Source organism: Xyrauchen texanus, chromosome 46 (genome assembly GCF_025860055.1).
Source record: "Xyrauchen texanus isolate HMW12.3.18 chromosome 46, RBS_HiC_50CHRs, whole genome shotgun sequence".
Lineage (NCBI taxonomy): Eukaryota > Metazoa > Chordata > Actinopteri > Cypriniformes > Catostomidae > Xyrauchen > Xyrauchen texanus.
In genome coordinates this window covers 15,861,774-15,882,359 of record NC_068321.1, presented here as the reverse complement: position 1 = coordinate 15,882,359, position 20,586 = coordinate 15,861,774, and the positions used below count along the sequence as shown (strand labels likewise).

The 20,586-nt window shown below is 37.2% G+C and overlaps 1 protein-coding gene across 2 annotated transcripts in view; it reads left to right on the top strand.

The window, feature by feature from the left end:
* The window catches only part of LOC127638262 (protein O-mannosyl-transferase TMTC3-like), a 52,236-nt gene extending 32,272 nt beyond the window's left edge, over window positions 1–19,964 (top strand). The window contains exons 9-14 of one of the 2 annotated variants that reach the window (XM_052119710.1): window positions 646–766; window positions 1,003–1,114; window positions 7,572–7,675; window positions 8,978–9,147; window positions 9,842–10,068; window positions 12,316–19,964. In XM_052119710.1, coding sequence (XP_051975670.1) covers window positions 646–766; window positions 1,003–1,114; window positions 7,572–7,675; window positions 8,978–9,147; window positions 9,842–10,068; window positions 12,316–13,178 — 1,597 coding nt within the window. In that variant the 3' untranslated portion in view covers window positions 13,179–19,964. The remainder of the gene's footprint in view (window positions 1–645; window positions 767–1,002; window positions 1,115–7,571; window positions 7,676–8,977; window positions 9,148–9,841; window positions 10,069–12,315) is intronic. The other variant, XM_052119709.1, reaches the window with a different exon arrangement.
* The last annotated feature ends 622 nt before the right edge of the window (window positions 19,965–20,586 follow it).

The following is a 20,586-nucleotide window of genomic DNA, read 5'->3' as shown; positions in this document are numbered from 1 at the left end:
ACAACTGAAAATAATTGTTAATGTGGAAAGAGAGGTTGGAAAACTAGAAATTTACTACATCTACACTATATCATGACATACCCCTGCGCTGCTTAACTTGCTAGACAAAATGAGGGACAGAGGTATTGTACGCATTCTTGCATTATGTTGTGTCCAAAACTGCTGACTAATTTCCCCTTTCAATATTTACAACGTAGTGAATTTCACATATAATTTCGCTATATGAGAAATTAGAGCGAGAATATAGAGCAATTTTATTCAGTCACAGCTCCAGACAATATTGCACAATATGTACACCATAGTTACATAGTTTTCATCGTGTCCTGAATGATGAAAAAACAAATTAAACTGACAGAGCACCAAATCCAGCTGAAACATTTTCTAAACTCTAAGCAAAAAATCTTATTTTAATCTAATTTTAAACCACACATTGATGTGGTTTGGATCGGGTTTGGATTTCATGTGTTTTTTTGCTGTTCAGAATTCAAAGTACTTGTCAGAGTTGAATCAGATACACCAAAAAATTTAGATTTTTGCTGCCTACCTGAACAAACCATTTTGAGTAACTTGTTTCTTTGCCTTAAAACATTTTACAAAGCCTTACAATGAGTTTTTATTTAAATGTATACATTTTGCTTTCTGCAGATGCCTAAAGAAAATGTCTTGGTTGCTCATTGGCGTTCTTCTAACAACACTTGCTGTGAAGACGTTTACTAGAAACTGGGACTGGGAGTCTGAATACACACTTTTCACATCTGCACTGAAAGTACGAACACTTCCAAGCACACATTAGTCATTTATAAATGCACATCTGGCCAAAGGCTCATACATACTATATTCTTGTATTTTGAGATCATTACCATGCATAAATCCAGCTAGCTGCCTTGTATAAATGGAGGAGGCTTGACATTAAAAAGAGTACAATGAAAACAATGTCTTGAAAATATGATTTGTATTGTCAGCCTGGTATGCTTGAAACATTTAAAAATTGTTCTCCTCCAGGTGAACAGGAACAATGCCAAGCTTTGGAATAATGTCGGACATGCTTTGGAGAATCAGAACAATTATGAGAGAGCTCTGAGATACTTCCTTCAGGCCACAAGAGTACAACCAGGTAACTGAAGTAATTTCACACTTTTTAAAGGTGTTTAGCCATTTATAAAGGATATTACTTTCTCCTATCCTAACTTAATATGGTGTGACAACTATAAGTTAGCCATTGTAGGTTGATATCTCCAAAAAATTTAAACACTGGGGCTCTGTGGTGCGATCAAAACATTACTCTGTCTCTTTAAGCATTCTTACAGCCCTACGCTGCAACAATGACTTAACCAGTGGTGTAAGTTTGGGAACTGTTTGTCAAGCCAATGGAAGACTTTTTTAACCCTTTAAGCTCTGAGGGTGGTTTTAAAGATTTCTTGTTTCAGTGGCATACCCTAAATGAAAGGCTTATAACTCGATAAAAAAACAAAAAACAATGGGTCAAATGTTTGGTATCTTTTCAAAGATTTTAGTGATATAGATTATGATCAATTCTGAGACAATCACAAAACAACATGAGCCAAAAATTAAATTTTGTGTTGATACTACAAAGTAGAGCTGCATCTAATGATTATATTGATAATCAAATAATCTAAAGATTATTTGAACAATTATTCGACTATTCTTGCAATTAATGCAACGATAAATAATTAGCTCTTAACCGACTATTCAGCTTGTGCTTCGACTTAATAGGTTGTATTATATGTGCTTACTAACAATTAGGGCTGTGTTGATACAATCAAATATCGATATATCATGATATTTTTGTCACGGTATTGTATCGATAATTAGAACCATGTTTCGTGATATATTGTGATATTTTCAGTGTTGTTAGAGATGCTTCTATGTGGCACGAAAGAGACAAATGAATCCAGCAGGATTCACGGTTTCTCTCACAGATATGCTGGACCTCATGTTTTTGAACCTAGGGCTGGGCAAAAATATATATTTTGTACTTAATCTTCATTTGTACAATCCCAGTTTTGATTCTTAAAATGCCAAGATCACTCTTTCTATCTATCTGCAAACCCCAACCATCAGATGTGCATAAATCCTTCTCATTTGCTACAAAAAATATCTGTGATTAACCCCTGGCTAATTTTTTTTTTATTTCACTCACCAGTGTTTGAGTGTGGTATAGAAGTTCAGCACCAAGATCTTTTCACTGTGTGCTGTTTTGACTCTCTCTGTGTAATGTGAGTCCAAAGACTAGATCCAAGCAAACCATTTGTTGTTTAATGATGTCTCTTTTAATATCCTTTCTGTTCTCTACAGTCAGTTATTTATCAAAAACAGCAAAAGGAACATTTTGTTCTAATCACACATAGCATGGATGCTGTAAAGAAGCCATTCGACCAAACAAACAGTACTGGCAAAGTCCCTGAAACAGGTCTTAAAGAGACAGTACCATTTTAGCGCTTGTTCTACATACAGGGATGCAAACTACTCGCCTTTCAGCTAGTCACCTTTTCTGAAGTTAATTTGCCTGAATTTTTTGGTAAAATGTTCTACATTTTCCTTATTAAAATGACTTGAAATTGTTACTTTAAGCCTAAACACTTAAAAAAAAAATGTAAATACAACAAACGAATCAACTGAAAATATACATTTGGAACATCTGCTATGAATTTCTCATCTTTTTTACCTCTGAGTTTGCATCCCTGTACATATCTAAGTACATAGTTGTAAATACACTCACCTAAAGGATTATTAGGAACACCTGTTCAATTTCTCATTAATGCAATTATCTAATCAACCAATCACATGGCAGTTGCTTCAATGCATTTAGGGGTGTGGTTCTGGTCAAGACAATCTCCTGAACTCCAAACTGAATGTCAGAATGGGAAAGAAAGGTGATTTAAGCAATTTTGAGCGTGGCATGGTTGTTGGTGCCAGACGGGCCGGTCTGAGTATTTCACAATCTGCTCAGTTACTGGGATTTTCACGCACAACCATTTCTAGGGTTTACAAAGAATGGTGTGAAAAGGGAAAAACATCCAGTATGCAGCAGTCCTGTGGGCGAAAATGCCTTGTTCATGCTAGAGGTCAGAGGGGAATGGGCCGATTTGTGAAGCCACAACACGCACAACCTTGAGGCGGATGGGCTACAACAGCAGAAGACCCCACCGGGTACCACTCATCTCCACTACAAATAGGAAAAAGAGGCTACAATTTGCAAGAGCTCACCAAAATTGGACAGTTGAAGACTGGAAAAATGTTGCCTGGTCTGATGAGTCTCGATTTCTGTTGAGACATTCAGATGGTAGAGTCAGAATTTGGCGTAAACAGAATGAGAACATGGATCCATCATGCCTTGTTACCACTGTGCAGGCTGGTGGTGGTGGTGTAATGGTGTGGGGATGTTTTCTTGGCACACTTTAGGCCCCTTAGTGCCAATTGGGCATCGCTTAAATGCCACGGCCTACCTGAGCATTGTGTCTGACCATGTCCATCCCTTTATGGCCACCATGTACCCATCCTCTGATGGCTACTTCCAGCAGGATAATGCACCATGTCACAAAGCTCGAATCATTTCAAATTGGTTTCTTGAACATGACAATGAGTTCACTGTACTAAAATGGCCCCCACAGTCACCAGATCTCAACCCAATAGAGCATCTTTGGGATGTGGTGGAACGGGAGCTTCGTGCCCTGGATGTGCATCCCACAAATCTCCATTAACTGCAAGATGCTATCCTATCAATATGGGCCAACATTTCTAAAGAATGCTTTCAGCACCTTGTTGAATCAATGCCACGTAGAATTAAGGCAGTTCTGAAGGCGAAAGGGGGTCAAACACAGTATTAGTATGGTGTTCCTAATAATCCTATCGGTGAGTGTAGTACAAATTAGGCATGTAAACAACAAACATGTTACCATATACTGTATATATGCAGTTTCAATACACCATATTTATTGATGTGGACTACGTTTAAAAAAAGATAAAATGTCACTAAAATTATGAAAAACTAATGATAAAATAGAATTTGTTCAATTTATATGTCTGTAATTTTAAGGGGACCTATTATGCAAAATTCACATTTACATGGTTTTTGTACATAAATGTGAGTCGGCAGTGTGTGTACACAACCACCCTACAATGTTAAAAGTCCACCCACTCCTCTTTCTTATATTTCTATTAATCAAAAACAGTGTGTCAAAATGAATGGTTTTCGTTTCTGCTCTAAAGTGACATAACGTTAGAGCAGGCCTCGCCCATGACTGGTGATGGACTCCACCCTATTATAATAGATCCTCTCCTGAGTGATCTACACACAGATCGACATTTTATTCAGTGCTGGACCAGATACAGTGAGAAGAATAATTTAAGATACAGTATTCAAGGTGACCAGAGCTGTGTCTGGGACGGGGAGCAGCAGCTCATTTGCATTTAAAGAGACACACACGAAAACAGCCTGTTTTTGATTCCTCTCAAAAAGAGGCATTTACAACATGGAATAATAAATTATCCATGGGGTATTTTGAGCTGAAACTTCAGACACATTCTGGGGACACCTGAGACTTATATTACATATTGTAAAAAGGGGCATAATAGGTCTCCTTTAACATGTTAGAAGGTCCCCTGTATAATGAATAGCAGCATTAGCTGAAATAGGGCTGAGCCATTTTTCAGATTAATTCGAATTTGCGAGAAATCAAGGTTTTGCTAAAAATATTGCAAACGTGATAGTTAGATTTGTTGTAAATGCACCAAAGGCTGAAAAATGAAGAGAAAAATAATTAATAGCGCTTGTCTTAATGCCACTCCAGATCTGATCATCTGCACGTGTGGTGGCGCATTCCAAATGAATGTGACAATTTAACAACATGGAGACTGTTATTAAACACAGCTGTAATATTCCCAGTCTGAGTTCTCCATGTGATTGTAGCACAGCTTCGTCCATCATGCAGGTATAAACCGGCTTAAGACCATACTAGCCTCGGCGTGCGCATGTTGATAATTTCAGTCTCCTTTTTTTTCTATTTGCCCATTTAAAAAAAAGTGTTAACATGACAGTTATGGGCGCTTCATTTCAAGTCATGGACAGGATAAAATATTTATCATGAACATCCATGAATTTGATAAAAATCAAGATAATTTTTTTTTGCCGTATCGCCCAGTCCCAAGCTGAAAGAGAATTTCTTTCATACTCTATGCAAGAAAAATGGGCATTATAACTGAACTATCCACAAATTAATTAAAATTAAAAGCAAAATCAAACCATGATATCGTGATGCATCACGATAGATCGAATCAGTACATGTGTATCGCAATAAGGATCATAACGCTGGTGATACCCAGCCCTACTAACAATACAGAGGACAAAATCATCTTTAAATAAATAAATCTAAATGACATTCACTTAATTACAAGGAAAAAAAATATATAAATTATATTGTTATCAAGTGTTTTTGTCTTGTTTTACATTTTAATTTCTCTACAAATCCTTAAAACAAGAAACGTTTTCTTGAGAAGCAAGATATAGACTTTCAGAGAATGTATCTTGAATATAACTGTATTTTGTGTAAAAGTGTATTTTTTTTTCACTTGTTCATACTTCTGCCAGTACAGTAAAGACAGAATATACTTGGAGTATATTCAATATATATTCTCTGAAAGCAAGTCTAAATATCTTTTATGTTGCTTTTCAGGTAAATGTATCTTGTTTTAAGGATTTTTTGATATTTTAAAATATTAAAATATATTACATATTATATTCAACATTCTCAGATAACAATTTCTTCTACAGTATAGCCCCTTAAGTAGATGTACATAAGGAGTTTGGGATATTTACATACAGGATATTATGATCACTACGTCATCATGTTATAATCTAGATGGAGCAAACGTGCTTGAGAGACGATTGTCTCGAACGAGAGGGTTTATAAGCTGGGTGAAGTTTGAAACTCCCTCTTGCGACTCATAAGTTGGTCGGACTGCACAGAGATTGCCAGTTTTGGAGTTTGTGCTCATGTACACAACCAACTTCCTTATTATTTGAACTTTAATAAAGGGTGTATTTAAGATGTAATGCCAGGGTGTTTCATTTTTAGATTCTCCTTATAGGCAAGTTTTGCTCAAGCGGAATGCTATGTATGGCTCCGTATTATTTCAATATGACACTGCTTCAGTATTTCATTATTTTTTATTTTTGTATTAGAATTCCATCATACTTTGTAATCTATCACCTTAGGCTCTGCTCTAATTAGGACCTAATTTGTAAATTATAATGTGTCTTTTGGTATGTTTTTGCACCATATTATTTCTACAGCACAAAATACTAAAAAGGCTTATTTATAATACATTTCCTTCTTTCTGAAATCTTGACAGTGGAAATTAACGCAGACAGCCTGAGCTCATTTTAAACAAAACTCTCCATCTGAGATGTGATTTTAGAGTCCAATGCTCTCATTTGTAAATTATATTGTGCACTTTGAGAAGTTTTTGCATCAGATTGTTTTTACAGCACAAAATACTAAAGTCTTTAATTTATGATATATTTCCTTCAGTTCTCTCTAAACTACTTGCTGTGGAAAGTAACCCATTTTAAACAACTCACCATCTGAGATGTTGTTTTTGGGGTCAGATGCCCTAATATGTAAGTGCTAATATGTCCTATGATATGTTTTTGTTCCATATTCTTTTTACAGCAAAAAATACAAAAAGTAAAAAATATTGGAAGGGGAAATTAACACAGAGAGGTTGAGCTTATTTCAAACAAAACTCACCATCTGAGATGGTGTTTTAGGGAGGTGTGAGAAATTCAGCCTTTATTTTTGTAAGGTTGAGACATGTTGGTAAGGACAATTTAAAATAGATAAGCTAACAAGTAGTAGTTTATGTAGTATTTCATGGGACTGTATGAAAACATTGGCTTCGAAAACTATTTTCACACTTTCACGTCTTGAGGATTTAAGGATTTGAAATTAGATGATGAGGATTTAGGGTTTGTATTCATTGTACTCTGCTTCTGTCATTAGGCTACCTGCGAGGAAGACGATTGCGGCTGACTCTTGACATTAATTGTTAAAGTTATGTTGGTTCATTGAGCCAACTTAAATCGGAAATTCACCACCCAAGATGTGTTTTTCCGAAATGAACTCTGTAAACACATTAATGGATAAGGAAATCCTGGCCTGCCTACCTTTGTGCCAGTGTGCTTTTAAAAACAAAAACTTGTGTTAGTGGCTTTCTTAGAAAATTCTGGAAGCGTTATCAGTTTCACACATTAAAATATACTGACACTAATTGTTAGCTCCCTTCCATTTAAGATTATGTGGGCTACGTGGTTGTAAAAGGTTGTGAGGGAATGCTTTCTCGGGAGGTGGTTTTCCGCTTGCTTCCCAGTCTTTTCTGTTGTCCCAGATGAGTTTTAAATTAGTAAGCTGTCTGTAACGGTTATTATTTATGCTTTTTAAGTCCTCTGAAGCGATATGAATCAGAGTACACTATCTACTCTGTCTTTAAGATTTATCTATGGTATTTTCTCGATTTATGATGTGATACTTAATATTATCTTCTCTTCTAAGATGACATTGGGGCGCACATGAATGTTGGGAGGACCTACAAGAACCTAAATAGGTCCAAGGAGGCAGAGGACGCATATCTCATTGCAAAATCACTTATGCCACAGGTATGGAATGACCTCATTGAGAACAAACAGAGTGGGGTTGCGTTTACATTTAGACTACCATCAGACTTTTCCTAAATTTTAAAACTTCCTCAAGCTTCCTTAAGTAACTTAAACTATGCATCAGATTGCCATCATAATTAAGTTAGATTTCATAAGTGCTATGCTCAATTGATTTAGACTGATTTATCATCTGAGTTTTAATCTGTGATTCAGTCCAGTTGAGATGTTTTCTGAAGTCTGGTGTTACGCAAGTAAACCTGTTACCTCCTCTCCTATTCATCTTATAAACATTTTTCTTCAGTCTCAGCCACTCACTGAGCCAAATGCAACATATATTTCAGTTGCATGGCAAAAGACAACAGCCTATCTTATCTCAAGATAAACTCTCAAATATCTGCTTAAATGTTGCAAAACTCAACCAGCCCAAAAAGAAAGTTATTAAGCTAGCTCTTTTAAGGGAAGTTACTATGCTGTGTGATTGTGATGTTTTTCTTTGTGTTTTGGCTGGGATGACAAATGGATTTCCCTGCCTTAAAGGGGTCATGTCATGAAAATTTAGAATTCTTAGAATCTTTTGAAAGAAAATAATTTGTTGAACTTTGAAAACATAATGTAACTTTCAGAACTTAAAACTTGCTCCCCAGTCCAAAAAACATTCACATATATAAGTGTTTCCTCAGTCATGGGAAACCTGGAAATATCAGGTTTTCCAGGCCTGAAAAAGTCATGAAAATCAAAAACTTAAAAAGGTCATGGAAATAGTGAATAAATATTTTTCTAGCCATGCTCAGCTCTAAAACATTTCATCAGCTAGAAATTGCTCTTTGTGATTGCAATATAATGTATGTGTGTAAATATGTATATCCCAGTCTTGTAATGTTGTAATGTTGTAATGTAATGTCTCTCTGGGAAAAATAAAATAATAAAAAAAAATATGATAAGACCCTGTGTGATCAGACTAAACCAAAACTCTGCACTGTTTCTAGTGATGCATCTATAAACCAATCTGATGCATTTCTTATAATAAAAGGACAAAAATATTTGGAACATCTTAATACATTTTTAAAGGATCAAAACAAATGATTTATCATGGCTAAAACAAAGCACGTCTTAGTCATGTTTCAAATCTGTAGACTGTGGCCTTTGAACTGCCCATGGGTCCACCTTTCATCTAGGAAACACATGGAAGGAACATATTGAATATATTATTTCAATACATGGTCAGAAATGCATGGAAATGTCATGTGCTTACAGGCCTGGTTAATGCATGCACTCACTGATCTCTCCAAAACACATTGGCAGATCATTCCAGGGAAGAAGTATGCTACGCGCGTGGCTCCCAACCACCTGAACGTCTACATTAACCTGGCTAATCTGATCCGGGCAAATGACTCCCGTCTAGAGGAGGCTGACCAACTCTACAGACAAGCCATCAGCATGAGACCTGACTTCAAGCAGGCCTACATCAGTCGGCAAGTCTCTGTTTGTGCTGACAGTGTCAAGAATTCCTCTGTGTTTGTATACTTGTGTGCTTATTACAGGGCCAAATAAAACCGAAAGGGTAATCAGTTGTAGCACAGACAGTATTTTGGCTTTGCAAAGGTTATTGAAAGTCATACATTACATAGATTATAATATTGTACTGAAAGAAATTTATGTTTTTCTAGAACTACTTCGACCATGGAGAATATTCAAGACAATTCAGGTTTCAATATTATATTAAAAAAAAAAATGCACCAAATATTCCTCATAAATATAAACGGAAATCCGAAGCCAGGCTTTCAGATACACTACGAGTATTAGGTTTTTGCTGTTTTTGCTACATTTTGCATCAAGTGAAAATGTACTTTGTCGTCCTTCTTTGTGATTTCTCTCTACATGTCTCATCATGTTAATGAAATGTTGATCAGATAAGCTATTGAAAGTAGATTTACTGGAATGCCTTGGTTCTCATGAACGTCAGGATACTCTCAACCGCACAATGAAGAGAGAGCAAATAAAGCAAACCAAAAAAAATCAAAAACCATAACCTTTATATTTCTCAAACTATTTGCTAAGAAAATATCACTTAAAGAAACCAATCTTTCTTGTTGTACATGTGTATTATATTTTCGAGCATTCCTGGTAGAGGTATTCCAAAAATGTCTTGTTTCTCTCAAAACTCAGAGGGGAGCTTCTGTTGAAAATGAACAAGCCTAGTGAGGCAAAGGATGCCTACCTACGAGCTTTGGAGCTGGACCATACCAATGCAGACCTCTGGTACAATCTAGCTATAGTCAATATCGAGATGAAGGACCCAACGGAGGCTCTGAGAAACTTCAATCGGGCATTGGACCTGAATCCACGCCACAAACTGGCTCTCTTCAACTCTGCTCTTCTAATGCAAGAATCAGGTTTGTGGGAACTGATGATGATTTGATACGGTTTAAAACCAGATTTAACACATTAAAGGAATAGTTCACTCAAACATGAAATTTGCCATTGTATCATTTACTCACCCTCATGTTGTTCAAAACCCATATGGAACACAAAAGGAGAGTTATTTTTTTTTATTTGATTTATTAATCAGAATACGATGTCATTTATTCATTAATTTAAAGCCCTATAACGAAGCAATTCAATCATATTGCACAACATATTACACACATATTACTGGTGTACTCCCTTATTCTTGATTTATCAAATCTCAGCTTCAAACACTTTGGCTAAAATACAACAGGGATGGTTTGGCCAAAAAAAATTTTGCAACATAAAAGGAGATGTTAGGCATAATGTTAGCCTTAGACACCATTAAATGTAATTGCATGAAAAAACATGCAGCATCTCCTTTTGTGTAACAACTAGTGGAAGAGTAAAGAATGACAGAACTTAATTTTTTTTGGGTGAGCTATCCATTTAATGTGGTCAGTGTACTTTAGGAAAGTCAATATTTGTTTCAGATGAGGTCAGGTAGCCAAGTTGTAAACCTATGGATTCTTTGCGTGCCACCTCAATGTAATTCAGCAATCTCTCATCTAATTCAGCAATGTTCTCATGCCTGGGAATGTTAGCGTTTGATCCAACAGCAATAACTTTAAATTGAAGGTGACTTATTGACCCTAACTCTGAGTTTTACACAATTTTTTAAATCTAGCTTTGAATAGCAGGAAAAGATGGATGGATTCGCGTAGTTTGAGTGAGGCTTTAGCTAAAGTCTGTTTGTCATTTGCCGGAGATTAACACGCCTACACTGCTGCTGCAATGTAAATAACATGAATACAACAGCTCTATTTGCACTTGATTTTAGGACCGTTGTTCAGACTGTTTAATCATGTGACTGTGGAAGCATGCTGAGATCAATTCACAGGCCTGCTTGACACTGTTATTCTTTCATTTGGTTTTGTAGTTGTGCCCATCCATATTGATTTCCACATGAATGCAAGTTGGTGAGCATAAACGTAACCTGCTTTCTGCGGTTTGCCAGCTTTTGGCCTACAATAGTTTTATCGAACGGTCTTGTGGTGATTGAAAGCTGACTGACACTCCCTACCCTCATTCTGACCTTATCATTGCAACATAGAATGGTGAACATCATAGATCTTGTTTCAAAAGAGTCAAAATACTCAGACAACAACGCAAGGCATTCGGGCTTCATTTGGACAAGGCACCATTTCAGTGTAACCACAAAAATATAAAACCAGTTAATGCGGTTTAACAATCAAAACTTTCTCTGCCATTGTTTAAGTTATTAATTATTCCATATTTAGTTTAATTTAGCTTGGTTTCTTTGGCAAAATGTACTCCTAGCCGTGGTCTGGCAAGGCACTGAATAGACTTTCCAGAGTTCCCATGGTCATAGAAAACCAGGAAATATCAGGGAATTGAAAATGATTGTAAGTATACCATTTTCTAGTTGTGCTAATTTCTAAAATATTTAGACAGCTTGAAATGTGCTCATTGTGAGAGCAATTTCTATTAAATAATTTTTTGAAATCATTATTCGGTTAACATGAACATCTGGACAACGTCATGAAATTTCATTGTTCAAAGGGGAACCCTGACTTTACTTCACTTTACACTCTTCGCCCACTCTTTCACATACACTTGCATCTTGCAATCTTTAAAAAATGTACAGCAATAGAGCTGTTCAACCATGACTTGAATTTTTAGACAAACCCAGAAATCTTATTCGTGGCCATGGGTTCCCTCTGGATATTCCTATGGGTTTTTATAATGGAGTTTTTCAACTTAAAGTAAAATAAGGTCTGTGATAAACATTACTTGACGATACATGGATGTTTTGTTCTACAATTTAAATTACACACTTTCATACCTCAAACATGAATTTTGAACTCGTGTTTTTGTTTAGTTTTTTTGTGAAAATGTATGCTGTTCAATATGGCTTCAAAAAACATGTTTGCGGTGTGATTGTGTGTAATTTATGTTGTAGAATAAAACATCCACCTATCATCTAGTAATGTATTCCACAGACCTTATTTTACTCATAAAAAACTCAGACAAAAATCCAGAGGGAAACCATTGTGAATTCTCGTTGAGGTTTTTGGACTACAACCTGACAGTTCTATTATGTACATCATATTATTTTATATAAATGTAAATGTTTTCAGAAAGTTCATTATTTTCATCTTGTTCTTTAATAGGAGAGGCAAAATTACGTCCGGAGGCCAACCGTCGCTTTCTTACCTATGTGAAAGAAGAGCCAGACGATGCTAATGGCTACTTCAACCTAGGAATGCTAGCAATGGACGCTAACGAGAACAAAGAGGCAGAGCGCTGGATGCGTGAGGCCATTCGACTGCAAGCGGGCTTCCGCAGTGCTTTGTTTAACCTGGCACTGCTCTATTCCCAGTCTCAACGTGAACTGGATGCTCTCCCAGTGCTGGATGAACTTTTACAGTACCACCCCGAGCATGTAAAAGGCCTGATCCTCAAAGGCGACATCCTTATGAATCACCGCAAGGATACGCTTGGTGCTAAGGCCTGTTTCGAACACATTTTAAATATGGATCCCAGCAATGTACAAGCCAGGCACAACCTTTGCGTTGTGTACTTCGAAGAACGGGAACTGCAGCGTGCAGAGCGTTGTCTAATGGAGACATTAACCATGGCTCCTCATGAAGAGTATATACGCCGCCACCTCGCCATTGTGCGCAACAAAATGTCCGCCATGAGTGCCGCAGGACAACCAATTACACCAACAGGGGACAGTGTGGCAGCTAAACCACTACAGCAACAACAACAGGAGAAAAAAGATGAGGTTGAAGGGTGGGGCGTTGCCTCAGGAGCAGGGGAGGATGCCAGGAAAGAGAAGAATTTGAGGAAATCCTCCACAACAGAAATCACAAGCGGCCAGGGCCACGACCAGTCAAAGAAGTTGGATGTGAGCCAGCCTGACAAGCGGACTAAGAGCAAATCCACAAAAGAGATTAAAGATATAGAAAAGAAAAGAGAGGCCGCCTTGAAGAGACTGGAGGAGATTGAGCGCATATTAAGCAGTGATTAACCTTGTTTGTCAACCACACTATTTTTATATAACTATTTAAAGCGCGAGAACGAGACTCTTTCCTTTTAAATTGAGCCCTAGTTTATGCTTGTTTTTTTTTCAGCGCTTTTGTTCAATTGTTAGGTTTCTTTTTTGTTGGATTGCTTTATATTTTTGTTTGATTGTTTGAATTTGTATTTTGTGGGGTATACCTCCTTTTATCTGTAGCTTTAATTATGTAAAGCTGCAGAGATGAAAAGGGAAACCAGGTTTGCGCTTCCAAAATGCGGAAAAAAGGCAAAATATTAGGTACCATCTCTTAAACCCCTACTCCAAAAATTGTGGATGCACAATTACGTCTTATTTTAATCATATTGTTTATTTATGATTGTGTATGTATTGAATCACTGGATTAGTTTTACTCACTTTGTGTATTGGTTGTTACCACTGACAGTTATTAAATGCATATTACCCATAATCACAAATTAAATGAATAGTATTATAAGCCAGCCTGTTTTAAACCAGGGTCTCTGGATGGTCCGTCAGATGGCAGTTGGGTTTTAGCTCTGCATGGCCCTCCCACTCGACTAAATTTCCCTTTGCATGACATCATCAAGCTTCCTCGTATTCTCTGCTGCTGTTTTTTCACGTGTTGTATTATCGCTGTTGTTTTTTCCATCTCGAGACAGAATCGTGTCAGTGTTTATTGTTTAATTATATCCCTCTGACCTAATCTGAATAAGGGTCACCTCCTTCTCTCGCCCTCCATGTCAATGCTTTTTAGTGTTATTTTTATGTTTTGTTATTTACTACTTCATGCATTTTCTTCAGGCTACATCCAATGACTTTCATACCATTGGGGCTCTTTTCTGATTTGCTGATTTCACAGATTTGTCACGCAGAGGCAGACTTTTCCATTTACTTTGGATTTGGCCTCCTGTTGCTGCCTTTCATGCTGGCTCTTGTTCTGTCCATGCAGATCTGTACCACACAACATTTTATTTTTATAATCAAGCAAAGGATCGTTTGCCTAAAAATCTATATCTGTCATCATTTATTCACCCATATGTTGTTCAAACTTGTATTGCTTTCTTTAAAAAATAAAAATAAATGATTGTATGCAGTATGACAGCCTCAGTCACCATTCACTTTAATTGTATTGAAAAATATTTTATCAAAGTGACAGGCTAACATTCTGCCTAAGTTCTACGAAAGAAGGAAAGTCATATGGGTTTGGTGAATTAAATGTTTGCAGAATTTAAATTTTTGGGTGAACTATCCCTTTAAGTGAAAAAAACCCCAAAACATTTAAAGGTAACATCACGTAGCTTGATATTTATGTGGGATATTTAAGCTTTAGGATCAAGTCTGAGAAACGAAATCATGCTCTTTATCCACTGACATGCGTTACTTGAATATTTTAATACGATGTGCTGCAAGATGATCTGCAAATCTTTATGCTGCGATCGCAGTCTTGTTTGGTGTAATGATTCATGTGAAGCTGAAATATCCATGAACTTTAGCTGGAGTGTGTGAGGCTTAGTGGCAAGCCGTTGTTTTATTGTTGACTTTGAAGGTGGGCCCTGAAACATCTCATCTGACATCTCAGATCATCTTCACAGGAAAATGGTACCTGAGAGTGAGCTAATCTGTCAAGATAATCTAAATCTGCAAAGCCTTTAGGAGTTATGCTTTTCTATATATTCTACAACATTAACGTTATTAACAATAATGTGTATTCTTTGCTGGCTGTGTCTGGGGCACATATGAAAACTCTAACACAATGTTGCAATTAAACACTAGTTAATAAAGTCACTTTAAGTAGCATTAACCTTTGCCTTTATTTTGTTATAATTGAGATCATTAACTCAAATTATTTCTCTCATTTATGTTGTTTCAACCCCATATAAATGACTCTCTCCACACAAAATGTGCATTTTTAAAGTATATCCTGGCCTTTCTTTTCCATATAATGAAAGTGACTGGTGACTGATGACTGAGGGTGTCAAGCTTCAAAATTAAAACAAAAAACATAAAAGTGGTCCATGTGACTCGCTGTATCATCTGTAGCCATACTGAAGTGAGTTCGTGAGAGAAGTAACAATGTATGACACGTGAACAAATCACTCTTGAGTCAACTTTCCATGAATCCACTGACCCAGTTGACAAACCAATCTGAATGATTTGTTCATGAGTCAGCCTCATCAGGACTAGATGATCCTGTATTTCATTAACTTTGTTATGTACAAGTGCAAAAACATTTATGTGAACCCTTTGGATTTAGCTGGTGTTCAGCATTTATTGGTCAAGAAATGTGATTTCATCTTCATCATTGTCACAAGTATAGATAAACACAATGTGCTTAAGCTAACAACAAACAAAGTTTTTCATGGATCTATTGAACACATCCCATTAAACATTCACAGTGCTGTGGAAAAAATAGGTGAACACTTTAATTTAATAACTGGTCAATCCTCCTTTGGCAGCAATAACCAAAATTCCAAAGCATCTCAATTTGGTTAAATCAGTGATTCCAACCTTTTTTTCTGCCATGCCACAGTTTTTACAATTAAACAAACCCAACGGCACACCTCTATCCCACTGTCCCACATAACCATCGTTGATAGTTTTCCTTTTCAAGAACTTGTCCATGTTTTCTGTCCATGGAAATTCGGCTATGCAAAAACAAAACAAAAAACAAGTCACATACAGTGCTTGCGTTAGACTTTCTCATCCACCATCATTTTGACAGACAGGGTTGTCTTTGCGCATAAAGCTGCAGAAAGAGTCACAGATGGGCGATTTTAAAAGTTTGCCACGTAAAAAAGTGGAGATGTGCACAATAAACATTGAAATCATGTAGACCTATTTGGAAGAGAGAAAAAAAGCTTGCAGTTGCTTTTGAAAGCATGAAGTAATACAATTACTCGTTTATGTTTAGGTCTAAGTGTTTTCTTGGTGAATTTAAATTAGTTCAATATTTTTGGTCTCTGATATTTGTAAACAATAAGGTAATATTTAATTAAAATAAATTATGAGACATTCAATGTCTCCACAAATTTGTACAGTTTTGAAATATTTCTTGTTGCAAAAACGTGTGTGTGAAAAACACTTTGGCGTAAAGTCACTTCATAGACTTCGATGTATTCTGATGCGAATCATGTGAAAGACCCTTAACGTGTATAAATATCACTCACTTTTGCACATTAATTATTGCTCTTCACAATCAAAAAAGTGACCGATTCTGGTTTCAAAATGGTGAATTTCTCCAAAAGGTGAGGAGTTTGGATGCCTGAAATTATATATTTTTTTCATGCATTTATTTATTTTGTGGAATTTTATAATTTTCCACGGCACACCTGACAATCTTTCACGAAACACTAGTGTGCCCAGTGGTTGGGGAAACATTGGCTTAAGGTCTGGGATCTGACTGGGCCACTCCAAAAGGTGGATTTTCTTTTTTGAAGCCATTCTGTGGTGGATTTACTTTGATTGTCCTGCTGCATCACCCAAATTCTCCTGAGCTCCAGATGGCACACAGCTACCTTGAAATTATCCTGTAGAATATCTTAGACTCATTAACAGAGATTTTAACCAGTCCAAATGATTCCTTCTAGTCATTAGCTTTCACTCTAGGTTTAAAAAAAAAAACAATTCTTTACCTCATTGAGCTTTTTGAGGTGTGCCATTTGAGTTATATTGGCTGGACTTCCAGGGAGAGTAGCCGCAGTACTAAATCGTCTCCATTTATAGACCGTTTGTCTAACTGTGGACAAATGAATATCTAAGATCTTTGAGTTAACTTTGTAACTATTGCCAGCTTTATGCAAAGCAACAATTCTTGATTGTAGGTCTTCTGAGACCTTTTTTATGTGAGGCATTGTCCATGTCAGCAGATGCATTTTGTAATAACAAAATTAAAATGCTTGAGTGCTTTTTAGAAGTCAAAGTAGCTCTAACACACACATCCAATCCTTGTTTCATTAGTGGATGCCAAGTTTGCAAACACTGGGCCAATTAGCTTTTGCTGACATCTTTAGTCGAGGGGTTCACATACTTTTTCCACAGCACTGTGAATGCTTAATGGGATGTGGTCAATAGAGACAAAAAGGATTATAAATGTTTGTGTGTTGTTAGTTAAAGTGCATTGTTGTTTGTCTATACTTATGACTTTGATTAAATGAGATCACATTTTATGACCAATTAATGCAGAAAACAAGCTAAATCCAAAGGTTTCACACATTTTTCATGCCACTGTATTTTCACCTCATTTTGAGAAGCCTTTTAAAGTGTGTTTTCAATTAAACTTGAAACCTGAGCTGCTGCAGTTTGCAGTCACCTGTATGTTCTTTCTTTTTTGCAACATCTGTGTATCTGCCTCTTGTTTATTTTGTTGTTAGTTTGATAGTCTATGAAGACAGATTTACTTGGTTGTATCTTATTTATAATAGAAATGTTTGGGGTTGCAAGTACAGTACTGTCTGTCACTCACTCAACATTGTGTCGATGTAGTGACACTAGGGGTTTGCTCTTGAGAGCCCCAATCACCTTTGCTTTATTCAGAAAAGGCCAATGAAAATTGGCGAGTGTAATTTGCATTCCGCTCTCTGCCCCTGACATACAGGTATAAAAGGAGATGGCATGCACAGAGCGCACGTGTGTGGGGATTACGGCGCGTATCAGAAAAAAAAAAAAGTGTATATTCAAAAGAGTATATCGTCTCTGAAAGAGATGGATATTATTTAATAAAAGTAAATGTTTGTCGGGGCTGTTTCATATATATATATATAAACGCACAAAACACCTTTCAGTTACAAGAAATTAAGGAGGAATTTTAATAACCTCTTTACTGTCTGCCATGTCCTCTTCCAACAACAGCCAATCACGAGAGATTCAAAGAGATGCAGCCAATCAGTACAGGATTTGGTTAGCAGCCAATAGCATTTGTTAACAGAAAGGATTGGGCCCCACCCCTCAAAACCGACTTGTGTGCGTAAAGATTTCAGCTGCGCATGTGTGCAGAAAGTAACTCACGCGTGTGTGCAGAAAATAACTCGCGCACGTGTTGAGATCTGTGCGCACATGTGCAGAAAATAACTTGCGTGTGTGTTCAGATCTGCAGGCGCGTGTGGGACCTGTAATGTCTCACGGTATTGTTATTTCTGCTCGTGACTTGTTCATTTGTTTGGACAATCATATTTTTTGTGCTCGAGTTTAGGATTTGCAAGTTCTGCAGGTTTACATTTTACGTGCAAGCTTTGTCATGTTGCTAACATAGTTGTAATTAACTTGCGCGCTGTGTTTATGCACTTGCACTGTTTTGTCCAACATATACTGCCATACTACACATACAACACCAGGCACGTGTGGCAGTGTACAGCAGGCGAGTGTTTCAAACAGCTAGACAGATCGCAGTTAAAGGGTTAGTTCACCCCCAAATGAAAATGATCCCATAATTTACTCACCCTCAAGCCATTCTAGGTGTATATTACTTTCTTCTTTCAGCCAAACACAATTGGAGTTATATAAAAAAATACCTCTCCTGGAGAGGGAAGAGCACTTCCCCAGCGCTATTCTAGCAGGTGCTCGGCGGGAAATTGCTTGATACAAAAATCAGGGAAGGCCACCACCTGTAGCCTCCTCAGGTAAGTGCCTCCTCAAACCCTTAACGGGACCAGGGAGATGCCTAACCTAATTCGCTGGAAGGGCACGAAGTGGTCGAGCACTTACATGCTGCAGCTTGCCCAGGTCCACTCCTCTGTACCTTGTGACATGGTTCAGCACCTGCGGCATTTCGTATTGAACCCCTAGTGTCACTACATCGACACAACATCGAGTGAGTGACAGACAGGGAACGTCTTGGTTACTGATGTAACCTTTGTTCCCTGATGGAGGGAACGAGACGTTGTGTCCCTCCTGCCGCAGTGCTGAACCGACCGCTGACATGGCTAGGACTCTCTCTCGGCTCCTCAGCACAAATCTGAATGAGTGGTGCACGCCATCTCCTTTTATACCCGTATGTCCGGGGCGGAGAGCGGCATGCAAATTCCAGTCAACAATTTTCATTGGCCTTTTCTGAATAAATCTCTCAAGTGATTGGAGCTCTCAAGCAAACCCTAATTGTCACTACATCAACACAATGTCTCGTTCCCTCCATCAGGGAACAGAGGTTACATCAGTAACCAGGACGTTTCCACTAAATCATCCAGCTCACTTTAGAACTCATTCAACTGCACATGATGTGTCATATTTCAAATTCCCCTCTCAGCTTGAGTCCTTATGATGCTTCTCGAAAGATATTGAATCATATATGATCCTCCTCTTGTTTACTTTGCAGTTGCTTTGTTTTAACACAAAATTTTTGTTTTTGCCTCCTTAATTTACAGTATTTACCTTTTATTTCTTGTCTGTCTTTTATTTTCTGTTTTTGACTGAAATCTTGACTTATGAGTGGTGGTGGGCCTATTATTTTCCAATTAAAATTGATTACTACTGGAAAGTCTCGTAAATGCCACTTGTTTTGACGTATGCACAGAGACAAAACATTTTCGATCTGCAAGATGCATACTGCAAGGTTAGTCTTTCACATACCTTGGACTTGTGTGCTACCCAAAGGCTGTATGTTATTTTACCAGTTGTCAAAGCCTCAGGTTTCAACTCAGCCGCTCGCTGTAATGTGATATGTGTGCAATGAAGCGCGCTGCAAACAAATGGTACTTTGTTGTATTTGTTGAACAATTTGGCATGGTATTGATCTCAGTAATTAACAATCTTTGTGTTAATCCATTAACCCTGGCTGATGGATTCTTGTGGAAATAGGCTTATTGTAAGAGTGAATAACTAGTATTTGTTGGGAAATGTTTAGATCTGTTGCAAACGTAATTATGTGCAATATAACAAGAGTAGCTACTAAACTACAGTTTATGTAGTCTGCAGAGGTTCTGGTTCAAGAAACAAGATTGTCATCACATTGACATTTGATCACACTAGATGTTTAATATGATTATGCTTTCAGTCCATGTGAGAGCACGATTTATATTATTGGATTAAAGCCTCAATGACTCTTTTGTAGTGGTAATGCTTGATTAAGTTTTAAATGGCAATGTCCGTGGTTTGGGAATTCATGAACCGGGTTAGGCCCTGTGAACAAGATTAGCCTTATGAGTTGACGTACTCAGACTGCATCATCAATGAGATTGGCATCATTTTATAGAGAAAGCATACTTTATAATTAACGTGATTATTAATTATTGTCTGCAGGTTGTAAGTTGACATATTTTTTTGGTTTGTTTCACTTTCTATCTTTCAGTAATTTATCCTTCGCTAAGCTCCAACCCCATTAGCTACCGCTGCTTGCTCCAATAAGCTTTACATAACTTCCCATTCAAATGAATGGGAGATTGCTGTGAATGGAACGTTTTTTTTGTCA